Source organism: Oryctolagus cuniculus, chromosome 2 (assembly GCF_051225735.1).
Source record: "Oryctolagus cuniculus isolate XC-2025 breed Fujian yellow rabbit chromosome 2, ASM5122573v1, whole genome shotgun sequence".
In the NCBI taxonomy this organism is placed as follows: domain Eukaryota; kingdom Metazoa; phylum Chordata; class Mammalia; order Lagomorpha; family Leporidae; genus Oryctolagus; species Oryctolagus cuniculus.
Genome location: NC_142868.1, coordinates 69275806 through 69299310, shown reverse-complemented (window position 1 = coordinate 69299310; position 23505 = coordinate 69275806). Strand labels below are relative to the sequence as shown.

General features: G+C 41.8%; 2 protein-coding genes across 13 annotated transcripts in view; one reads left to right on the top strand and one right to left on the bottom strand.

Moving 5' to 3' along the window:
• Positions 1-23505, top strand: part of CFAP97 (cilia and flagella associated protein 97) — a 52054-nt gene that overhangs the window by 5591 nt on the left and 22958 nt on the right. For 2 of the 10 annotated variants that reach the window (XR_016229068.1, XR_016229067.1), the window contains exons 1-3: positions 76-222; positions 11269-12329; positions 12729-12793. Coding sequence is in view for 8 of the 10 variants with exons in the window: in XM_070068373.2 (XP_069924474.1) it covers positions 11285-12329 (1045 nt within the window). In the remaining 2 variants the exon portion in view is untranslated. Of the gene's footprint in view, positions 1-31; positions 341-606; positions 897-11268; positions 12330-12728; positions 12794-23505 lie in introns of those variants that run through there. The other 8 variants (XM_051833189.3, XM_089325773.1, XM_070068373.2 and 5 more) reach the window with 6 other exon arrangements.
• The window catches only part of SNX25 (sorting nexin 25), a 179655-nt gene that overhangs the window by 155860 nt on the left and 290 nt on the right, over positions 1-23505 (bottom strand). The gene's annotated exons all lie outside the window — the stretch shown is intronic.

Sequence of the window (23505 nt, the reverse complement as noted above, 5' to 3'; positions counted from 1 at the left end):
GGGCCCCGCCCCCTGCCCGCCGGACGCGCGCTCGCGGCTCTCTCACCGCCCACACGGTTCCTTTTCCGCTCCCTCCGCCTCCGGAAGCTGCCGCTGGGGGCTCGGGCGCGCGCGCGCCGCCGGGAGCCGCGTGCTGGGGCTGCGGGAGCGCGCGGACGCGGGAGCGAGGCTCGGAAAGCCGCGGGCGCCTTGCGGAGGGGCGGTAGTGGCCGCGGCTCCCAGGTGAGCGTCGTGCGCGGGGCCCCTTGCGCCCGGCCCGCGGCGCGTCCGCCGCCCCACCCCCACCCCACGGGCGAGCCGTTTTCCCGCTCCGGAGCCCAGGCGGCGGCGAGCTCCCGGGGTTGGTATAACGAAGCCTGCGCGGGAGGTTGGGAAGGCGGGCCGCGGGGGCCCCCAGCCGTGTGCTCCGCCACTCTCCGCCTGGCCAGCCCCTGGCGCGGCGGAGTAACCACAACAAAGGCGCCCTAGCCCGCGGCCGGCGGGGCCGGGAGGGCCGGTCTGGTCCTCCGGACGCGTTTGGGGTGACGTGGGGGTCAGGGGCGGCTCTGAATTTAGGTGTGGTCGCAACCGGGGCTGGGCTCTGAGCGCTGCCGCCCACCTCTGCAGGCTGGAGCCGGAACCTTGAGGCCCGAGGGCAAGCTGTTTACCTTCTGCTTCCTCCCGGGAGTCCGAGGGGGTCGGGATTCGAGCCCCGATTTCCAGGAAAACAGGTGTTTACTTTGGCTCGAGATTGTCGTTTACCCAACTGGCATCTTCTTGAGGACCACAGAAATGTAAGGTCACAGTTAACAGAAATGACAGTTTTTGAAAATGACAGACTGATTCTGGGTGTTCTCCTGAGGTGTCGGGAAGGCACTAGTATTTTTATTGCGGGCGCTTCAGGAGCTGTACACACGGTGAGTAGCTCCGGTGACTCCCAGGCAGCTTTGGCCTGATTGAGCACCAGGGGGTATTATGATCTGGCAGATTATCGCTTCATTTTTGCCCTTTGCCAGTGCACTATAAAGCGTTATCTTAATTACCTTCATAAGCCACCATTTTTCTTAGTTGTACCGCGGTGTAAATTGACTCGCTCACTAAGGTTGAGGTAAATGTTATCAAACGGATTGTTGCATACATAGCCATGTAAATTAAGTTCAGCCACCTGAGTGCTGAAATCCTTACTCTCTGTTGGGTGTTAGGAATAGAAAATTAAGTCTGTGAAGGCTGCCAGGCACTGGGCTATGCACCAGCTCTCATGGACTGTGGCCACTTAGGGAGCCTGACCCTTGCGACCACTGGGGACTACCTGACTGTATCGTGGACCTGCAGACAAGGGGATGGTTCTGGTGTGTGTGTCTGTCTGTCTGTCTGTCTGGAGAGGGTGAAGAAAGAAGGCAGGAAACTTAAGTTGGAAATGATGCTATTTTTCTATGTAGTTAGCAAAGAGCAGAACCAGGGCTCCATGTTCAGTGTTTTAACTCTAGACTCTTGTCAGATAAACGGTTCTTGGAATGACTGATAAAGATGAGCAACACACTGGGAACTGGTTGGGTGACAAGTGTACAGGAGAGGGGAAAACTTTGCCTTGGGACAGACCTTGTGTGCCTGCAGGTTGAGCTGCTGCTGCTTGGGAAACCTCCTGTATTGGTGTGTCTGGCCTGGAGTCCCACCTCTGCTGGCAGTCAGCTGGTGGCTGCAGATGCTGGCTCGGGCACTTTGCTGCTTTGGTGGATGGGGTCCCTGGCCTGGAATCAGCCTGGCCCTGGCTATTGCCTGCATTTGGGGAGTGAACCTGTTGAACAGAAGCTTGATCGCCACCTCCCACTCCCACCCCTACTCCCATCACTTTTCTGTGTCTCACCCTCTCTCTCACTTGAAATAAATAAGTCAATGTGTTTCTTTAAAAAAATAAATTTAAAAAAAGCCTTTATTTAGCCTTTTTTTTATCCTCTTGGGTTCTGCTGCCAAGGCCCTGGAATTAAACTGACAGGGCTGATGGAACAGGAGAAAGGTCAGGCAGATTTTACTTGATGTTAATTTTCCCAAACTTGGGACCTTCCTGGAAAAGAAGACCCAAAGAAATGAATAGGCCTGTAAGTTGATAGCCCATTTTTAACAAAGAATGAAAAGTTGTGAAGATAAACGGTTTTAGGTCTTTGGGGGCTGTAAACTATGAAAAGATAAATATGTGGGGGAACTAATGTAAGGGAAGGGCTGTCTGAGCAAGGGTTAATTGTGCTGGTCTAGCTCATTGCCAGCCTAGTCATCAAGATGAAGAACCTTCTCTGGGAGATGACTGAGGGCAGTCCTCGTTTCTCGGAGGTTTCTGCTCTTAGATGAGTGAAGTTCTCTAAAGGCTTTTACATCTGTTGATATTTTTAGCTCAAAATGATCATTATGCTAAAATGGCATTTTTTTTAAGATTTATTTTATTTCAGAGTCAGAGTTACATAGAGAGAGGAGAGGCAGAGAGAGAGTGAAGTCTTCCATCCGATGGTTCACTCTCCAGATAGCCACAATGGCCGGAGCTGTGCCGATCCAAAGCCAGGAGCCCCATGCAGGTGCAGGGGCCCAAGGACTTGAGCCATTTTCTACTGCTTTCCCAGGCATAGCAGAGAGCTGGATGGGAAGTGGAGCAGCCAGGTCTTGAACCGGTGCCCATATGGGATGCTGGCGCTTCAGGCCAGGGCATTAACCCGCTGAGCCACAGCACCGGCCCCAAAACGGCATATTTTGCTGTGATGTATTCTGATCCTTTTCACAAGCTAGATGGGAAACTTAACTATGAAAAAAAAAAAAGGATTCACAGAAGTATCTGTAATCATTTGATTTTGGGACTTAGACCTAGTTCAGGGTTTAGAAAGATTGTAGCCTCCATATGTATGAACTTACTTGCCGCACCCCAGCAAATGCTCATCCAGTCTTTGCTCCAGCATTTCTAGTGACTCAGAGCTCATATTAGAAGGTAGCATTTCTGCTTTTGAGCAGTTCTGTTAAACTCAACACCTTAAAAGTACTTAAAGGCCAGCACTTGGCATAGGAGGTTAAGCCTCCGCCTGTAGTGCCTGCATCCCATATGGGCACCAATTTGTGTCCCGGCTGCTCTAGTTCCATTCCAGCTCCCTGCTGATGGCCTGGGAAAGCAGTAGAAGATGGCACAAATGCTTGGGCCCCTGCACCGACTTGGGAGACCCAGAAGAAGCTCCTGGCTCCTGGTTTCAGACCCACCCAGCTCTGACCGTTGTGACCATTTGGGGAGTGAACCAGCGAATGGAAAACCTGTCTCTCCCTCTCTCTGTAACTCTGCCTTTCAAATGAATAAAATTTTAAAAAATTAAAACAGTTTTAAGTACTTTCATCTGCTGATGCAAGTTCTACCTCTGAAACTACAAATAATAAATCTGCAAACTTTTTTTGATATCACAGTTCTGAACCTTTTAATCAAGAGTCCTCAGGGCTGCTTCCCTCTTTACTGTCCTTCATGTGGATCTGTGTGTTGCTTTGGCTATTTTGGAATATTCCTTCCTGCTAGGATTTTGGCTTGTTGCTTTTCCTCTGCTTGTTTCAGTGTAGTGTTTGTTAAGAGTGCTAAATCTCCGGCCAGAATGCCTGGGTCCAAATCTGGAATGCAATTTCTCGATGTGTGATCTTGAGCATTTTGATTGTCTGCCGCAATTTTTTTTTCCCCCTCCAGTTCACAAGTTTGATAAAGGCTGAAATCATTAAGGAAAAAAAAAGTGTATTTACCACAGTCCAAGAAGTGGGATTCAAGTAACTTGAATTTCTAGGCTTAGTTTCTTCATTTTTAGTGTAAGGTAGATGTACTTAGTTGGGAGCTTTACCAGTTCTCTAGGTATTCCTTAATCCAGTCAAACTGACACATGAATTCCCCATCACAGAAAGCCAAGTCCTTTCCGTTCAGGACTATTGGGAAACTGACAGGTATTAGCTCCAACATTTATTTTGTGCCATACACCATCAGAAGGAACTTTACATAGGTCTCAGTTAAGGTTATTAGGTTGCTATCATAGAAAATCGTTTGTGTCATACACACAAAAAAGAGGCATGCTGGCAGTATTTCAAGTTTAGAATTTCAGAATTGTCACTGTTCTTGCCAGAGATGTTCTTTGGAAAGGGAGTTTCCTCATAAGCCCAGAGTAGGACAGGGGAGTTACTAGTTAATTCAGAGCTCTAGATTCTTGTTACCTAGGGCTACTGATTCACTTAATTTGTGGTACCAAGGAGGTTTCTTCCAGTTACTTTGTCAGAGGAAAACTACGTGACAAATAAAGCCAGCAAAATGTGGCAAGCACTAGCTTGCCTTTACAACTTTAACTGTACAAATCATCCTTTTAAACAACACACTGTTCTTAAAATCATGTTGCTAACCAGGTCCAATTTTCCTTTTAAAAATCCCCATGGTGGAAAGGTCTTTTTATCTGACTAATGTTTACCCTCAAACATCATAAATATTACAATATATGAAAGTAAAAAAAAAAAAAAACAAGCCTCAGGTTGTGGTCTTATGGAAGGATCATACTGAGAATCAGGATAGAACAGTAGTTAATAATAGGATCTTAAAATATGCCTGCTTTTAGAGTCCTGGCTGGGCCACCTGCAGTGTGACTGTGGGAAGGTTCTCTGCTTCAGATTGCTCATAAACAGCAATGATAAAACCTCTTAAAAGTTGCACTTTGAACGATGCTGTTACATAGTAAACACTACATTTAACTGCTAGAAGTAGAATAACATAAAGCACTAACACAATTGAGGCTTGTTTATGCTGGTAATTTTATTTCCATACAAGTATTTCTGAAGCATAAGGGTTGGAATGATTTAGATGATTGGTTTTTTGAAGATTAAAGAAACAGGGGCCAGCACTGTGGCAAAGCAGGTAAAGCCACCACCTGCAATGCCGACATCCCATGTGGGTGCTGGTTTGAGTCCTGGCTGCTCCACTTCCCATTAGCTCTCTGCTAATGTGCCTGGGAAAGCAGTGGAAGATGACCCAAGTCCTTGGGCCCCCGCACCCACATGGGAGACCTGGGAGAAGCTTCAGGCTCCTGGCTTCAGATTAGCTGAACTGCCATTGCAGCCATCTGAGGAGTGAACCAGCAGATGGAAGATGTCTCTCTTTCTCTCTGCCTCTGGCACTCTGTGACTCTGCCTTTCAAATAAATAATAAATCTTTTTAAAAATTTTTTTAGTAAATCTTAAAAAGATTAAAGAAACAATAGCCAAGAAAAATTTAAGCTTTCTATCAATTTATTTCCCAGAAAAAAACAGAAACTTTTAGAGGAATATTCACATGTCTGTTAATAAATTTATATAAAGATGTGCTAATTTTGGACCAAGCACTAATAACTTTTAACTTATGACTTAATAACATTGTTTTTTATGCTTTAAGATATCTTCATTTCTTCAGATTCTGTGATCCTCCATCTCTTATACTTTAACAACTTCGGTTTCAGTTTTTTTTTCAAAGTTCAAGAAAATATTCCTTCTATATTTAGAGTTTAAATTACAACTTTTGTTTTTTTAAAAAATATTTATTTATTTATTTGAAAGAGTTACACAGAGAGAGAAGGAGAGGCAGAGAGTCTTCCATCTGCTGGTTCACTCCCCAATTGGCCACAACAGCTGGAGCTGTACCAACCTGAAGCCAGGAGCCAGAAGCTTTTTCCAGGTCTCTCACTTGGATACAGGGGCCCAAGGGCTTGGGCCATCTTCTACTGCTTTCCCAGGCCACAGCAGAGAGCAGGATCAGAAGTGGAACAGCCAGGACTCCAATTGGTGCCCATATGGGATGCCAGCACTGTAGGCAGTGGCTTTATCTGCTATGCCACAGCATGGCCCCACAACTTTTCTTAAACTCTGGTTCTTGATGACGTTTGACACTGTCTCTAGTACTGTCCAAAGTTTCAACTTTCATTCTAGTTTCTTAGTATTGTAGTACATTAGCTTTTGATCACAACTTCTCACTAGCATAGACCAGTGGCATTTCACACTCCTGAGACCCTGTAAGAGATAGGTTTTATATCAATGCCTTGTATATATATAATGCATTTAAGTCATGAAAACAAGTTTCATGAGACATTACTTTTACAATTTGATATGCACTATTATTCTGTATTCTGATTCTTTTTCTAAATTTTTACATTTATTCTTTTTTTTTTTTGGTTAAATATTTATTTTTTATTTGAAAGGCAGAGTTAGAGAGAGGGAGAGACAGAGAAAGAGATCTTCCATCCGCTGGTTCACTCCCCAAATGGCTGCAACAGCCAGGGCTAGGCCACACTGAAGCCAAGAGCCAGGAGCTTCTTCTGGGTCTTCCACATGGGTGCAGAGGCCCAAGCACTTGGCGTATCCTCCACTGCTTTCCCTGGTGCATTAACAGGGAGCTGGATTGGAAGTGGAGCAGCCAGGAATCTCATTGGTACCTATATGGGATGCAGGCATTGCAAGTGACAGCTTAACCCACTACGTGACAACACCAGCCCCATTTTCAATGGCATGACCTAGTGAATTGATGTTATATTGGATTGTGATTTGCTGTCCATGAAATATTGGTCTGGAGTATGCTTTGGAACAGTGTTTTCGAAATTTGAAGAAATTTATTAAAAACTTTTAATTGCTAAGGGATTTTTAACTATATAACAGAGTGAGAAAGGAAAAAAAACAATAACCACAACTTACTTATGACATTTTATTTTCAAGGTGAATTATCCTACAAAAAACGGTAACTTTTTGGATAGGTTAGTGACAGTGTTATGAAAGTATTCACTTTAAAGTGGCTATTTTTATTTTTTTTTCAGTTAGAGTGGGCAGAATTGGATTAATAATGATCATACTGTCTATGTTTGTGGTGCTTCAGAATCACAGATCTTTTCTCAAGTCTGTTTCTCCCCATTTTTCCCCTTCCCAGCCACTCATTTCCTTCTGCTTTTCGATGTTTACTGCATGCGGGTCAAATCCATGCTTTATAACTTTGTTTCTATGTCTTTGCCCACAAAGGCCATAGTATTGTGTATTTTAAGTTTTTTGTTTAATTAAGATTTTTTTTTTTTTTTGACAGGCAGAGTGGACAGTGAGAGAGAGAGACAGAGAGAAAGGTCTTCCTTTGCCGTTGGTTCACCCTCCAATGGCCGCTGCGGCCGGCGCCCTGCAGCCGGCGCACCGCGCCTATCCGATGGCAGGAGCCAGGTACTTCTCCTGGTCTCCCATGGGGTGCAGGGCCCAAGTACTTGGGCCATCCTCCACTGCACTCCCGGGTCACAGCAGAGAGCTGGCCTGGAAGAGGGGCAACCGGGACAGAATCCGGCGCCCCGACCGGGACTAGAACCCAGTGTGCCGGCGCCACAAGGCGGAGGATTAGCCTAGTGAGCCACGGCGCTGGCCTGTTTAATTAAGATTTATGTATTTATTTGACAGGCAGACTTACAGAGAGAGGCAGAGCCAGAAAGTGAGATCTTCCATCCACTGGTTCACTCCCCAAATGGCCACAACAACTAGGACTGAGCCAGGTTAAAACTAGGAGCCTGAAACTCCATCCAGGTCTCCCATGTGGTTAGCAAGGGCCATCATTCCACTTCTCTCCCAGGTACATTAACAGGGAGCTAAATCAGAAGTGGAGTGGCCAGGACTGAAACAGGCACCCTCATGAGATAGCTGGGGTCACAGGCAGAGGCTTAACCTGCTGGGCCAGAACATTACCCTCATGTTTTATACAGTTACATTGTTACTCATCTAATTCTGTTTGTTTTCATCATCAATATCTTTGTAGATCTCCATTTTCCTCTTAGTAGACATTGAGGTAGTTTCTAACTTTTTGCTATCACAGATAGTGCTGTGATTGACATCCTTGTACATATGTTCAAGATCACACACCACTAAGTTCAGGGCTAAATTTTGAGCCTGGGTCAGTTTCTGACTCAGTTCATTCTTTTTGAAACAATGAGTAAACTTCCACTCATCATTTAAGTACTGAATGTACTGTATAAATATCATCACAGTAATAGTAGTGGAAATAGTAAAAATTCAGTGGAATTCGTGGTGGTTTTTCTTCTAAAGATCAACTCTTTTTTTTTTTTTTTTTAAGATTTATTTACTTACTTGAAAAGCAGAGTTAGAGAGAGAGGTAGGTCTTCCATCTGCTGGATCCCTCTCCAAATGGCCACAATGGCCAGGGCTGGGCCAGGTGGAAACCAGGAACCAGGAGCTTCTTCCAGGTCTCTTACATGGGTGACAGGGCCCAAACACTTGGGCTGTCTTCCAGTGCTTTTCCCAGACCATTAGCAGGGAGCGTGATCGAAAGTATAACAGCGAGGACACAAACCCTGCCTGTATGGGAAGCCAGCATCACAGACAGTGGCTTTACCTGCTGTTCCACAAAGCCAGCCCCTTAAGATCAACTCTTGATTTCTACTTTTCCCCCAAAGTTTTTGCTTAAATGTGTAAATTGTATAGATAATAACTTTGTGTTCTGTGTTTTTGATTGTTGATATATTATCTAAATCAGATGTCTACAGACTTTTTCAGTAAAGGATCAAGTGGCAAATATTTTAGTCTTCATTGGTCTTACGGTCTCTGTGATAGCTGCTCAGCTGTGCAGCTGTCATGTGAGAGCTGTCAGAGACAACACCCAAATCCATGAATGGGCTGAGTTTACGTGAAACTTTATTTACGACAACAGATGACAGGATTATTTGACCCATAAGCAGTAGTACTCTGTGATCTAAATAATTATTTTAATGGAATTTTTATATTTCTCTATACAGGTTTTTCAGTATTACAGAAAACACAGTAAATAATATCATTTCTTCTTTTTGATATTGAAATTTCCAGAAGTTACTGATTCTAAACATTTGTGTCTTAAGAGTTCTGAAAATTAATTGCCCAATGTCTTTTAAAACAGGTTTCAATTTTTATAAGTTAGTTAAAAGAATAGACTGATTCAATGTGGATAAATAAGATATCCAAAACTGAGCCGGCGCCACAGCTCACTAGGCTAATCCTCTGCCTTGAGGCGCCGGCATACCAGGTTCTAGTCCCGGTCGGGGCGCCGGATTCTGTCCCGGTTGCCCCTCTTCCAGGCCAGCTCTCTGCTGTGGCCAGGGAGTGCAGTGGAGGATGGCCCAAGTGCTTGGGCCCTGCACCCCATGGGAGACCAGGATAAGTACCTGGCTCCTGCCATCGGATCGGCGTGGTGCGCCAGCTGCAGTGCGCCGGCCGCAGCGACCATTGGAGGGTGAACCAACAGCAAAGGAAGACCTTTCTCTCTGTCTCTCTCACTGTCCACTCTGCCTGTCCAAAAAAAAAAAAAAGATATCCAAAACTGTATTAGTTATTTCTGTTCTGAGGATTTGGGTAGCAGGTGTATCCCCTGTCAATTCTGATTTTAAAATATGAAGATGGCATTAATCTATGATGTGGAAAATATTATGGCTTCTGTTTTTAATATTTATTAAGTATATATAACAAAATTTCCTAAATGTTAGACTTAGACATCATATTTTAGCTGAAATTAATAATTTTGTTTTGGAATTTTAAAACTCATTTTTACTTTAATCGTCACTTGGCTTATAACAGTATATCACATTTTCCTGAACAATGTACACTATTACAAGTTTACTTAATAACACAATTTTTATAATTGATTTCATTAAGGGTCTCAAACACCTGACAAGACACACTTAGCAAATCTAACAAAGGAAATCTTTCTAAGCACTGAGACATTGTTTATAAACCTAAGCCTAAACTTTCTGACTTAGTCAATCACAGCCCCTTAAACCTTTTGTTTTGCTTTCCTTAAGTCTTTTTTTTTTTTTTTTTTTTTTTTTTTTTTTTGACAGGCAGAGTGGATAGTGAGAGAGAGAGACAGAGAGAAAGGTCTTCCTTTTCTGTTGGTTCACCCCCCAGTGGCCACTGTGGCCGGTGCACCGTGCTGATCCAAAGCCAGGAGCTAGGTGCTTCCTCCTGGTCTCCCATGCGGGTGCAGGGCCCAAGGACCTGGGCCATCCTCCACCTGCACTCCTCAGCCACAGCAGAGAGCTGGCCTGGGAGAGGAGCAACCGGGACAGAATCCGGCACCCCAACCAGGACTAGAACCTGGGGTACCAGCGCCGAAACAAAACAATGGTCCCTGTCGCACACTACAGGCAGTCACTTGGAACATTTTAATCCTTATTTTCTAATATTTACTTTCATGTGTCTGTCTAATACATGTTGATTTTTCCATTTTATACATCATTGGCCATCTGTTGTGAAATGTCTCTTACACCAGACCCCCTTAACTCAGTGAGACATAGATACTCTTCTCTTGCTGTCTTCTATATGTGATTATGTCACAGTTTGTGATTAAAGATTGAGAAATTTAATTCCAGGCTACCTATGCAGCCTATATGTACCTTAGAGTTTTTATCCTCTTTAAGAAGTGCTGGGCAGGAGCTTTTACTTTTAATGGGAGTCATCTCCTTTTTTTCTGCTTCTTCCTCAATAACTGTAGTGAGGGAGCTGAATAGGACAAAGACAATAAGTACTAAAGTCTGAAAGTTTAGCAGTCTTCATTGCATTACTTCCAGAATACTATGTGTGGATTGACTTAGCCAATCCTGTGAGGTTTTAATACCATACTTTTTTACTCTAAACTCTTAACTGTGTAATTTATAGAATACAGAATTTCCTTGGTATTCACCTGGGTGTCCCTGTTTGTGATATACTTGCCTTGATGATCAGTTATTTTCTAGTGAACTTAATTATTGGACTTATTTATTTTTCAAATAATTGGTACAACCTGATATTACTCCTGTTAGACCCACCAACAATTCACTGAGTTATTTGTTTATTTTAAAACATTTCTCCTCGGGGCCGGTGCTGTGTGGCACAATGGGTTAAACTGAGGCCTGCAATGCCAGTATCCCACATGGGCACCAGTTTGTGTCCCAGCGGCCTCACTTCTGATCCAGCTCCCCGATGATGCACCAGGGAAGTTAGCAAAGGGTGGCCCAAGTTCCTAGGTCCCTGCTACCCACATGGGAGACTAAGAGGAAGCTCCTGGCTCCTGGCTCCTGGCTTCAGCCTGTCTTTCCCTCTCTCTCTCTCTCTGACTCTGCCTTTCAAATAAGTGAATAATTCTTTTTAAAATGTTTCTTTTCGTATATTAGCCAAATTTCTCAGCTTGGAAAAATTATATGGTGTTTCATTTACCATTGATTATGTAATTATATTAAAATGAAAAGTACTTGGAAATGACTTTTAGTTTGATAGTTATACTTCACTCCTTTTCAGATATATTTTTGCTATCATGGATCGGTTCGGAGATATATCAGAAGGTGAAGTGGACCATTCTTTCTTTGACAGTGACTTTGAAGAAACAAAGAAATATGAAAGTAATTCAGTTTTTGACAAGAAAAATGTTGATGCTAAAGAGAGCCTAGATAAAGGTACAGAAAATGTAAACCTGAAATTTGGAATACAAACAAAGGAAAATTATCTCACTGATAAGGGAAATGAAAGGAGAGCAAAAATTCCTCTAGAAGAAAACCCAATAGAGAGTGATATTGTACAAACTGGAAATTCTTTATCTTTGACCACTTCTTCAAGATCAGAAAAATTGTGTGATAATACAATAGGACATAAAATACACCTGCCCATGTCCCGCAGGATTCCCAAAGCTGTAAAAGATGCTGAGGATGACTACTATACAGATGGAGAGGAAAGCAGTGATGATGGGAAAAAGTGTCATGTGAGGTCCAAGTCAGCTAAGCCGTCTAATAACTTTAAAAAAAGCATAAGTAGAAAGTATTCCAAAATTATTTCTTCTTCTTCTTCTTCTTTGTCTTCTTCATCTTCAAGTTCAGGTACAGATTGTTCAGATGCAGGGTCTGATATCTCCAAATCTGATTCCTCTCCATCATCAAAGAAACATGTATCTAGTGTAACCCTCTTATCACCAAAACAGAAATATAAAACAGGAATAAAGTCAACAGGAAAACGACCTTCAACTACTAAACCAAAAGTTGATGACTACATTGAGGAATCTGAAGATACTGTGACTGACGTAACTCCTTTATCGACCCCAGACATCAGCCCTGTTCAGTCTTTTGAACTGGGGGCATCAAATGACCAAAAAGTAAAAGTTAAAAGGCAAGAAAATGTGAATCAGGAAATAAATGAAGATGTTGAGGATTTAAAAAATAATTCAAGGTGTTTGAAAAGTGCCAAAAAAGGGAAAGAAAAACAGGAGCCTAATGTTATCTCAAAGTCTTCAGTGTTAGATTCTAATTTAGACCACAGATACAGACAGAAAGTTTTACATGACACAATGGACCTGAATCATCTTTTGAAAGGTAATATTCTTTTTAAGTTTTGTATGCTAACTATATTCTAACTTTAAATGCATTGAGTTTGCACTGGTTTTTTATCTTTTCAATCTTTTATTGTTTGGGATTATTGATACTAGGGTAACTTTACCAGATATTCCATTTTACCATAAAAATACCTGGTATATCATTTGTGTTATCAGGTAAGAAATATACTCCAAAGCTGGTCAACTAGGACTACAGACTTGACACTGATTTTATTTTAGTGTCTTACAAACTTGGAATGCCCACGGGGAACAGATGGAAATGAGAGAAATAGTGCCAGATGTTTTCCCACTTTTGATAGAGATGGCATAATTATCGCTTTCTTTAAGAAAGGCGGCAGCACTAAGGTTAAAATAACCTGCCCTGTTGTTTTCCTATCAGGGAAAGTGACAAGAATGCTGGCAATTGAAAGAACTCAGAGTAAATTACAAGGGACTGTTCACATTGTAAGTTAAAGGCCAATGAACATTACTTAAAAATAATTACCAAATTGATGAAGTAGCATAATTTAAGTTCCGTTATGTTATAAAATATTGTTTAATTAGAATAATCTTTATTGCTGTGTTTCTGTATCAATTATCCATATTCAGTTGAATATTTCAGATGAAATAAAAGCAACTTAAGACTTTATCTTTGTGGTTTATTGGTCTTGCAGGATAGGTTTTAGATCAGGAGGATAAATTTTTTTTAAGTTGCAAAAAAGGATCTCTTTGAAATGTTAATGAAAAAATACTTTGCTAAATAACTTACATATAGTGGCAATGTTAGAACATAAATAACGAGAGTGGTCAATAAGCTTGCATTTGTGAGTGTTCTCTCTTTGTTGGGAATACTTTCCCTTTGCTTTGTTTATACCTATTGATTGTATAGTCTGAAGACTCTCCGTATGGACCGTCACCATCTCGTTGCTAAGCCTCTACCCAATATATCTTTTCTGAAAAATCGTTCATTCAGTTTCTTAAACTTTCAAGATTGAGTTTTTTTATTCCTGGTGTCTACTTCCTGTAACAACCAGAGACATCTTTTAAAAGGGAATGTTTTTGTTTAAAGTAAATTCTACTAGGTTATTTTTTAACTCTTCAGCGACTTATTAAAAGTGAAATCCAGGAATGGGCATTTGGCCTTGCAATTTAAAACCCGCATCCCATATCAGAATGCCCGGGTTCTACTTCTAGCTCTGGCTCCCTGAAGCCAGCTTCCTGACACTGGGCGGTAGCAGGTGATGGTTCAAGAAGTTGGGTCCCTGCCACCCTGGAGAGACTCTAGTTGAATTCCCGGTTCTCAGCTTTTACCTGACCCAGCCCAAGCCTTTGCAGGAATGGGGGAGTGAGCTAGCAGATGGGAGCAATGTCTGTCTGTCTTTCTGCCTTCAAGTGAATTTTTAGAACTAAGTAAATCTAAATTCCTTACCCTAGTGTAACAGTCTTTATATCTTTGATTTTCAACCCAGGCAATACATTAGGGTTGCCTATTATCTAATCTAAATCCTTTACCCTAGTGTAACAGTCTTTATATCTTTGATTTTCATCCCAGGCAGTACATTAGCATTGCCTATAAAACAAATACTGATGCCTAGGCCCTAGCCACTGGAATTGTGAGGCAATTGATCTGATACACTTTTTTTTTTCTCGTAAGTGAATAAGTGAATTATTTCTTCTTTTCATTTGTGAAAAATGAAATGTGAAGCATGGTGGGGCTTGCAACAAACACTCTGAAATGTCTTCATCCTTCTTTAAATAAGAATTCTTTCTCTCTCTGAAATTTATCCATTTGAAATTTCCATAATCAACATATTATTTCACTTTATGATATTCCACAAATCCATGGATTATTCATTCTTTTTTATTCTTTTTTCTTTTTTTTCCTCCTATAAAATTTTATATGACTAGTGTTTGAATTAGCCAATTCTTCCTTCTTTTTGATCAAGTCTGCTTTTGAACTCCTATAGTGAACTTTTAATTTCTAACATTATTCCTACCTCCAGAATTTGTTTCTTTAAAATTTCTGTGTTTAATATTTTTTTCTTTTTTATCTGTCCTTTTCATTTTTTAATTTTTTGAAAATTTTATTTAAGGTTTACAAATTTCATGTATTTAATAGATAGAGATTCAGGAACATAGGAACATTCAGGAACTTTCCACCCTACCCTTCCTCCCACCTGTGCTCCCACCCAAGAATGATACATCTTATAGGAGAACTTAGACACAATTATAATACAACTCTTTGAGGACAGAGGTCCTGTATGGGAAGTTAGTGCACAGTGACTCCTGCTGGTTTGTTGTTTTTCTAGATCCTTGAGATGCATTGATAGCTCATTTATTTGATGCCTTTCTAATTTCTTGATGTAGGCACCTATTGCTATAAACTTTCCTCTTAACACTGTTTTTGCTGTATCCCATTAGTTTTGATATGTTGTATTGTCATCTTCATTTGTTTCCAGAAATTGTTTGATTTCTCTTTCTATTTCTTCTATGACCCACTGTTCATTTAGGATTATGTTGTGTAATCTCCATGTGTTCGCATATGTTCTAGAGATTCCTGAGTTACTGATTTCCAGTTTCATTCCATTGTTGTCTGAGAAGATACATGATATGATTTCGATTTTTTGAATTTGCTGAGACTTGCTTTATGGCCTAGCATGTGGTCAATCCTAGAGAAAGTATCATACACTGGTAAGAAGAATGTGAATTCTGCAGCTGTAGGATGGAAAGCCATGTAGATGTGTTTGTCCATTTGGTCTGTAGTGTTGATTAACTGTTGTTTCCTTGCTGATTTTCTGTCTGGTTGATCTGTCCATTGCTGAAAGTAGGGTATTAAAGTCCCCCATTAATATTGTATTTGAGTCTGTGTCTCTCTTTAGATCCCTTAACATTTTTTTAAACAGCCAGGTATCTTGTAATTGGGTGTGTTTACATTTATTATAGTCACATCTTGCTGTTGAATCAATTCCTTAATAATTACATAGTGCCCTTGTCTCTTTTAATAGTTTTCGTGTTAAAGTCTATTTTTTCTGATATTTGGATGGTTTTACTTCCTCATTTTTCCTTTCTGTTAACATGGAATATCTTTTTCCATCCTTTCAATTTCAGTCTGCCTGCATCTTAGTGAGGTGTGTTTCTTGTAGGCAGCACATAGATGGGTTTTGTTTTTTAATCCAGTCAGCCAGTCTATATTTTTGAACTGGAGAGTTGAGGCCATCAACATTCAGGGTGACTATTGATAAGTAATGACTTGGCCCTACCATTTTTGCATAAATATCCCGATTGTTTACTTTGGATTTTCTTTTTATTTTACTGGGAGATTATCTGCCTTCCCATTGTTTCATAATGATGACTGTCTGTGTTTCTGTGTGTAGCACAACCTTAAGCATCTTTTTAAAGGCTGGATAAGTGGTGACAAATTCTTTCGATTTCTCTTATGGGAGGTCTGTTTCACCTTCATTCATAAATGAGAGCTTTTCAGGATACAGAATTCTAGGTTGACATTTTTTTTTCTCTTAAGACTTGGGCTATGTCTCTCCATTCTCTCGCTAGCCTGTAGGGTTTCTGATGAGAACTCAGCTGTGAGTCTAATTGGAGATCCTCTGAAAGTAATCTGGAGTTTCTCTTGTGCACATTTTACAATTTTTTTTTTTTAAGATTTATTTATTTGAAAGAGTTACACAGAGAGGGGAGAGGGAGAAAGAGAAAGAGAGTGAGAAGAAGAGAGGTCTTTCATCCGCCGGTTCACTCCCTAATTGGCCACAACAGCCAGAGCTGCGCCCATCCGGAGCCAGGAGCCAGAAGCCTCCTCTGGGCCTCCCACGCAGGTGCAGGGGCCCAAGAATTTGGGCCATCTTCTCTCTGCCACAGCAGAGAGCTGGATTGGAAGAGGAGCAGCTGGGACACGAACTGGTGCCCGTATGGGATGCTGGCGCTCCAAGCCAGGGTGTTAACCCACTGCGCCACAGCGCTGGCCCCTACAATATTTTCTTTATATTTTACTGTTGAAAGTTTGACTGCAGCATGTCATCTGAAGAGACTTTCTGATCATGTCTGTTAGGAGTTTCCACATGCTTCCTCTTCTTGGATGTCTCTTTCTTTCCCCAAGCTGGGGAAGTTTTCTGTAATTATTTCACTAAATAGGCCTTCTAAATCGCTCTTTCCATACTTTCTGGAACTCCTAAAACCCATATGTTGGGTCATTTGATAGTATCCCATAAATCTCTAACACTTTTTAAAATTTTTCTAATTTCTTCTTTTTTATTTATTTATTTTTTGATCTGACTGAAATCTTTCAAAGATTTGTCTTCTGGCTTGGATATTCTTTCTTCTGCCTCACCAAGTCTGTTATTAAGGCTTTCTATTGCAATTTTTATTTGACCTATTTAATTTTTTTTTTATTTATTTATTTGAGAGGTAGAGCTACAGACAGTGAGAGGGAGAGACAGAGAGAAAGGTCTTTCTTCCGTTGGTTCACGCTCCAAGTGGCTACAACTCTCCAAGAACTGCGCAGATCCGAAGCCAGGAGCCAGGCGCTTCTTCCTGGTCTCCCATGTGGGTGCAGGGGCCCAAGGACCTGGGCCATCTTCTACTGCTTTCCCAGGCCACAGCAGAGAGCTGGATTGGAAGAGGAGCAGCTGGGACTAGAACCGGCGCCCATATGGGATGCCGGTGCCACAAGTGGAGGATTAACCTACTGTACCACGGCTCCAGCTCCATGGCAAAATTTTCATTCATGTCAGATATAAATTTCTTTAATTTGTGGATTTACTTCTCATGGCTTCTGAATAATCCTATGATTAATTTTTTGAATTCTGTTTCAGGCATTTCTTCAATCTCTTCATGTTTATATTCTAAAATTGAACTGTTGCTGTGTTCCTTTGAGGAGGTCACGTTGTCTTCCTTAATCTTCTTGAATTTCCGCATTTATTTTTAGGCATACTTGCTAGTTTTATCTTCCTGATGCCTTTTATCTTTGATCTGTGCCTCTGTGCTTAGTGGAATGCCTATTCTTTCAGTGAATACCTAGAGGTATGTGCTGCGTGTGGCCAGGGAGCTCTGGTCATGTTCCAGGGTGGGTTGAGTAAACAGGGTGACACCCAAGTTGGGCATATCTGGTTACATAGGGTGAGGTGTGGTCACCTCTGTGGTGCGAACATACCCTCACCTTCTCTCTTCCAAGGTGATCAGTGCTCAGGTATTAGCCCTTTTCTGTGCTTCTTCATGAACTGCACAAAGGATCTGTGCAGTCTTCAGTGTGAGCTCGGGTCCTGCTGCAGTGACCCACCCCAGGCAGTCAAGGAGCTCTGTGTGGAGCCTCCCACATTGCCCAGAGACCTACCTACACCTTGCATCCTCTCATGCAGGCCCAGATTTTCCACAGTCTCAGCACTAAGGGCTCCCTCAGTCACAGGGTGTAGAAGATTCACTCCAACCAGCTGGCCTGTCCCATCCACAGAGAGGCTGAGGTGCTCCCAGAGCCAGCTGCCTGTGGGTGCTCCACTTAAATGGTTTGAGCCCCAGAGCCTGTGCTAAGTTAAGAGGCTGAGAGCACCTCACAGTCATATTTGGGTGCCCAAACCCTTTCTCAATCCTCCCAGCCAGACTCAGAGTCAGAGGGGAGTGCATATTTCTCCCACTGGTAAAATCCCTGGATCACAAGTGTGCACAATACTCGCTGGCTGCAGCCCTACTCATTTTACAGTCGTGCTGGGCATGTGTAAGAGTCTCTGCATCCAGTACTTATTTCGAATGGCTCCTTCTCCCCGTCTGTTTCCTGGTTCACGTGGCAGAGCTGCTGCTGTTGCCTCTGCAGACAAGATGGTGACTGTCCCGCCAGTTGCTGGGTATACACACAAGACCTGCAGCAGCTGCTACCTACTTAAGTCCCAAATGGTGCCCGTCCTCTGCCAGGTGTTGTCTTGTTGGTTGGGGGGCGGGATGGAGAGAGAGAGAGAGATGTCCCCTTTTCTTTGTCTTTGGATGAGCAGGCATGCTGTTCCACTCAGGGCTCTGGGTCGCACTCAGAGACAGTGTAATCTGCTAGGCTCTCTCTCTAGCTCTGTCACCATTGTCAGGGGCCACTGCATTCTGATCTCACTTTGCTCTCCAAAGCTGATGCTTTCTCGGGCTCAGGGCTGCTGTGGTCATATGTTGTGTCCATGTTCATTGCTAATCTGATACACTGTTAATGTTAGTGAGAACCATTGCTTTTTACATTGTATGGAAATGGTTTGCAATTTTACATCATATTACTTACTGTGCTCCAGTATACTCCTTCCTTACTGTTCTCACAGTCCTTCAACTTCTTTTCCACTGATTGTGTATTTGCACTTGCTGTTGCCTTTTTCTTTGCATAGGCCACTTCTGTTTGTCAGGTCTCAGCTTATGTATCACCTCCTCAGAGAGACTTTTTCTGAACATTCTATGTTTGGTGGCTTTATAGCCCCAACATCTGTCTTATTACAGTAGTCAGAACTCTGGAATTAGCATGGTATGTTTGCTTCTCTCATTGGAGTGTAAGTGTGAAGGCAGGGTCTTATTTCTTGCTAGAATGGCAAGCATTGGCACCTAGTAGACAGTATTTGCCCACTGAAGGGAGGGAATGTCAGGAACCTTCACTTATTGAAAAGCTCAAATAGGAAAGGATAGCAAAGGCATTTCATACATTTCACTGAGATTTGATTTCATAACAATGGCCCTTAGTCTTAGGTTACCACCTGAAATATATACAGTATGTCTATATCTGTCTCTACATTATAACCTTTAAAATAACTGATTAAATATCCCTGTCTGGATAGCCCTTAGTCCTTACTAAGCCTTCCAGAGTGACATTTCCATTTTTTCCTTTTAATTGGTATGACCACTTTCCAGTCTGAATATTCATTAATTAACTTAGATTGGATCATACATCAAGTTGATCATTCATTTGTTAAAAACTAAGTCTATCTTTTTTTCCCCCTCTGGATTTCCAATACCCTCCTCAGTGCTCTATCATAATAGTTTTCTTTATTACTTTTTTTTTTTAAAGATTTATTTATTTGAAAGGCAGAGTTATGGGCCGGCGCCGCGGCTCACTAGGCTAATCCTCCGCCTTGCGGCGCCGGCACACCAGGTTCTAGTCCCGGTCGGGGCGCCGGATTCTGTCCGGTTGCCCCTCTTCCAGGCCAGCTCTCTGCTGTGGCCAGGGAGTGCAGTGGAGGATGGCCCAAGTGCTTGGGCCCTGCACCCCATGGGAGACCAGGATAAGTACCTGGCTCCTGCCATCGGATCAGCACGGTGCACCGGCCGCGGCAGCCATTGGAGGGTGAACCAACGGCAAAGGAAGACCTTTCTCTCTGTCTCTCTCTCTCACTGTCCACTCTGCCTGTCAAAAAAAAAAAAAAAAAAAAAAAAAAAAGCAGAGTTATGGAGAGAGAGGGAGAGATCTTCTAACCCCTGGTTTACTCTCCAGATAATTGCTATGACTGGGGCTGGGTCAGGCCAAAGCCAGGAGCTTCTTCAAAGTCTCCAATGTAGGTGGCAGGTGCCTAAGTACTTGGGCCATTTTCTGCTTCCTTTCTAGGCGCATTAGCAAGGAGCTGGATCAGAAATGGAGCAGTGGAGACAAGAACCGGTGCCTATATGGGATGCTGGCATTGCTGGCTGACTTAACCTACTGCGCCACAGCGTGGACTCCAACATTTTTCAAACTTTTTGATTTTAAGACCCTTGTGTATTCTTAAAAATGATTGAAGGATCAGAAGAGCTTTTGTTTATGTAGGTTATGGCTTATTTCTGTAACTGTTTACTGTATTAGGAATTAAATCAGTGGCTGGCATTGTGGCCCAGTGGATTAAGCTACTGCTTACCACACCAGCATCCCATATTGGAGTACCAGTTTGAGTCTCTGCCACTCTGCTTCCTATCCAGCTTTCTGCTAAATGTGCCTGGGAAGACAGCAAAAGATGGCCCACTGCCACCCTTGTGAGAAACCAGGATGGAGTTTCTGGCTTCTGACTTCAGGCTGGCCCAGACTTGGAGGTTGGGACCATTTGAGGAGTGAACCAGAAGGTGGAAGATCTCTCTTCTCTCTCTCTGTCTTTTGCTCTACCTTTCAAATAACTAAATAAATCTTTTTTAAAAATTAGATCAGAAACGTAATAATTTTTCTAATCTCTAATATCTGGTTTAATAAAAGATGGCTGGAGTCTCAAGTCAAACTCTGCATGAAATCTGTTGGCTCCTATTAAGAAAATCTGGCTTAGGGACTAGTGTTTGGCACAGAGGTTAATACTATGCCAGTATGCCATATTGGAGTGCCTGGGTTTGAGTCCTAATTCTGCTTCAATTCCAGCTTCCTGCTAATGAGTATCCTGGAAGGCTCAAGTACTTGGGCCTCTGCCACCTGTATGGGAGACCTAGATAGAATCCCAGGATTCTGGCACAGCCCTGAGTGTTATTGGCATTTGAGGAACTAGTCAATAGATGGAAGATCTCTCTGTTTCCTTCTTCCCTCTCTCCCTCCCTCCTTCTTGTTACTACTCTACCTTTCAAATAAATAAATGAGAAAAATCTTTAAAAAAGGAAAGAAAAGAAAACATAAAATCCCTGGTACTACTTCCTAGTGGTTCTCTTAGGTTAGGGGTGCTTCAGTTGCACTAGTATGAATAAAGCTTGTTTATACATCTATGTTGAATTTTTTTTTAACAGTGTTTCAATTTAGTCACAGGGAAACCTAAAGAATTTGGGGTAGAATTATTTTTCCCACTTAAAACTTAAAAATGTATAAATTCTCTATATCCAAGTTTCAGAACTGGATTAGGTAACATTAGTGAGAGATGCTTTATTTATTTTACTTTATTTTTTAAAAAGATTTATTTTACTTTATTTATTTGAAAGAGACAGGTAGAGAGAGAGAGATGTCCTCCATTCACTGGTTCACTCCCCAAATGCCCACAATGACCGGAGCTGAGCTGATCTGAAGCCAGGAGCCAGGAGCTTCCTTTGGGTCTCTCACATGGGTGCAGGGGCCCAAAGGCAGGCTATCCTCAGCTATTTTCCCAGGCACATTAGCAGGGAGCTGAATCGGAAGTGGAGCAGCCAGGACTCAAACCAGTGCCCATATGGGTTGCTGGCACTGCAGGCTGGGGCTTTAACCTGCTGCGCCACAGTCGCCTTACTTATTTTAAATGGAACCAGATAATTTAGTGTGTTGATATTCAGACTATGGTCTTCAGATCAGCAGCATTGATATCTTCTGGGCACTAGTTGGAAATGTAGCTAATTGGGTCAACCCAAGTTTTACTGAACCAGAATCTGCTAGGGTGCTGTGTATGCATTTTAAAGTTTGAGAAGCTCTTCCATTGATGGCAGGAACCCAAGTACTTGGGCCACACACTCCCAGGGTATGCAGCAGCAGAAAGATAGAGAAACTAAGGTTCGAACCAAGCAAACTATTTGATTCATACCCACCAGCTGTCATCACCACTTCCTCATAAGGGTTTGCTTTGACAAGAAGCTGGAGTCAGGATCCAGAGCTGGGAATCAAACCTAAGCATTGCCATGCGGAGCATGAGTATCCTAACTGCTAGGATAAATGCTGCTCCCAAGCTTATCATTCAGTGCCACTTGTCAGAAACTTCTGACGTGTTCTGGTGTAATTGGTTTATTTTTATTTTCAGATGAATTTTTTCACTTCTAATTTCTAGTGTGATACATATTAATAGATGTAATCCACATACATATTCTTTGGGGTCCTCTATCTTAAGGCATATAATGGGTCCTAAGACTGAAAAATTCAAGAAATTCTAGAAGAATATGACAAGAATATGTCATTATAGTATTCACAATACTATAGTACCTTGATGAAAATTTTAGAAAAATTTTAACTTGGTCAAAATTAACTTTTGGTTTCCAAAACAAAAAAATGAGAAAAAAGAATTTTAATAAAAGCAGTTAAAAAAGAAAAAGTGGGGCTGACATGGTAGCACAGTGAATTGAGCTGCCACTTGTGACATCAGTGCCAGCATATCATATTGGAGTGCCAGTTCAAGTCCTAGATGTTCCACTTCTGATCTAGCTTCCTGCTAATGCGTCTAGAAAGCAGTGATGGCACAAGAATTGGAACCCCCCTGCCACCCTAATGGGAGATTGAGATGGAGTTCCTGGCTCCTGGCTTTAACCTAGCACAGCCCTGGCTGGCATGGCCATTTGGGGAGTGAACCATTGAATAGAGGACTTGGAGATATTCTCATATTCATTCTCTCTCTCTCATTCTCTCTCCCTCCCTTTCAAAGAAGTAAACAAATAAATCTTTTAAAATGGCAAGAGTGTAGAAAAAGAGGCCAAATAATACAAATGATTGGTTCAGATTATCAGAGCACATTATCACTGCATTAAAAAGTTAAACCAAGAATATTATTCAGCCTTGAAGGGAATTCTGGCATATACTGTAACATAGATGAACCTTGAGGACATTTTGCTAAGTGAAATAAGCCAGTCTCAAGAAGACAAATGCTACATGGTTCTATTTTTATGAGATGTTTAGTTAAAATCAAAGAGTGAAATTATGGTTACCAGGGATTTAGGGAAGGCAGCAAAGGGAAGTTACTGTTCAATGGGCATAGTGTTTCAGTTTTACAGGAAAAAGAGAGGTGTGGAGGTGAATGATGGTGATGATTGCATTTTATGAATGAATTTAATACCCCTGAACTAGATACTCAGTGATTAAGATGGTAAATTTTGTATTTTGTGTATTTTACAAGTTTGAAAAATGGAAAATAAACCACACTAGCCCTTTCTAATAGCGATTCAGTTGTGCTAACTAGAAGTAGTCAATAAATTAATTTAGGAAAAAAAAAACCCAAACTAAAAAGATAAATAATATAGAAAAAGTAAGACTTGAAAAAGATATGCCAGGCATATTTTCCTTAACAAGGAGAAAATGTTATTACTATGCAAAAAATAGGATTCAAGATATGAAAAGTACTAAAAGTAACTAATGAAGGTGTTTCATAGTAGTGAGACAATTATATCAAAAAGATGTCATTGATTTGAAATGTGTGATAAGTGCAAAATAGAATTAGATGATGAAATTGATGATGACATAATCACTGTAGCACATTGATAATGAGACCAAAAATCAAACAAAAAACGTGTTTAGTGTCTGAACTTGTCCCATAGATATTTTCTGTCAG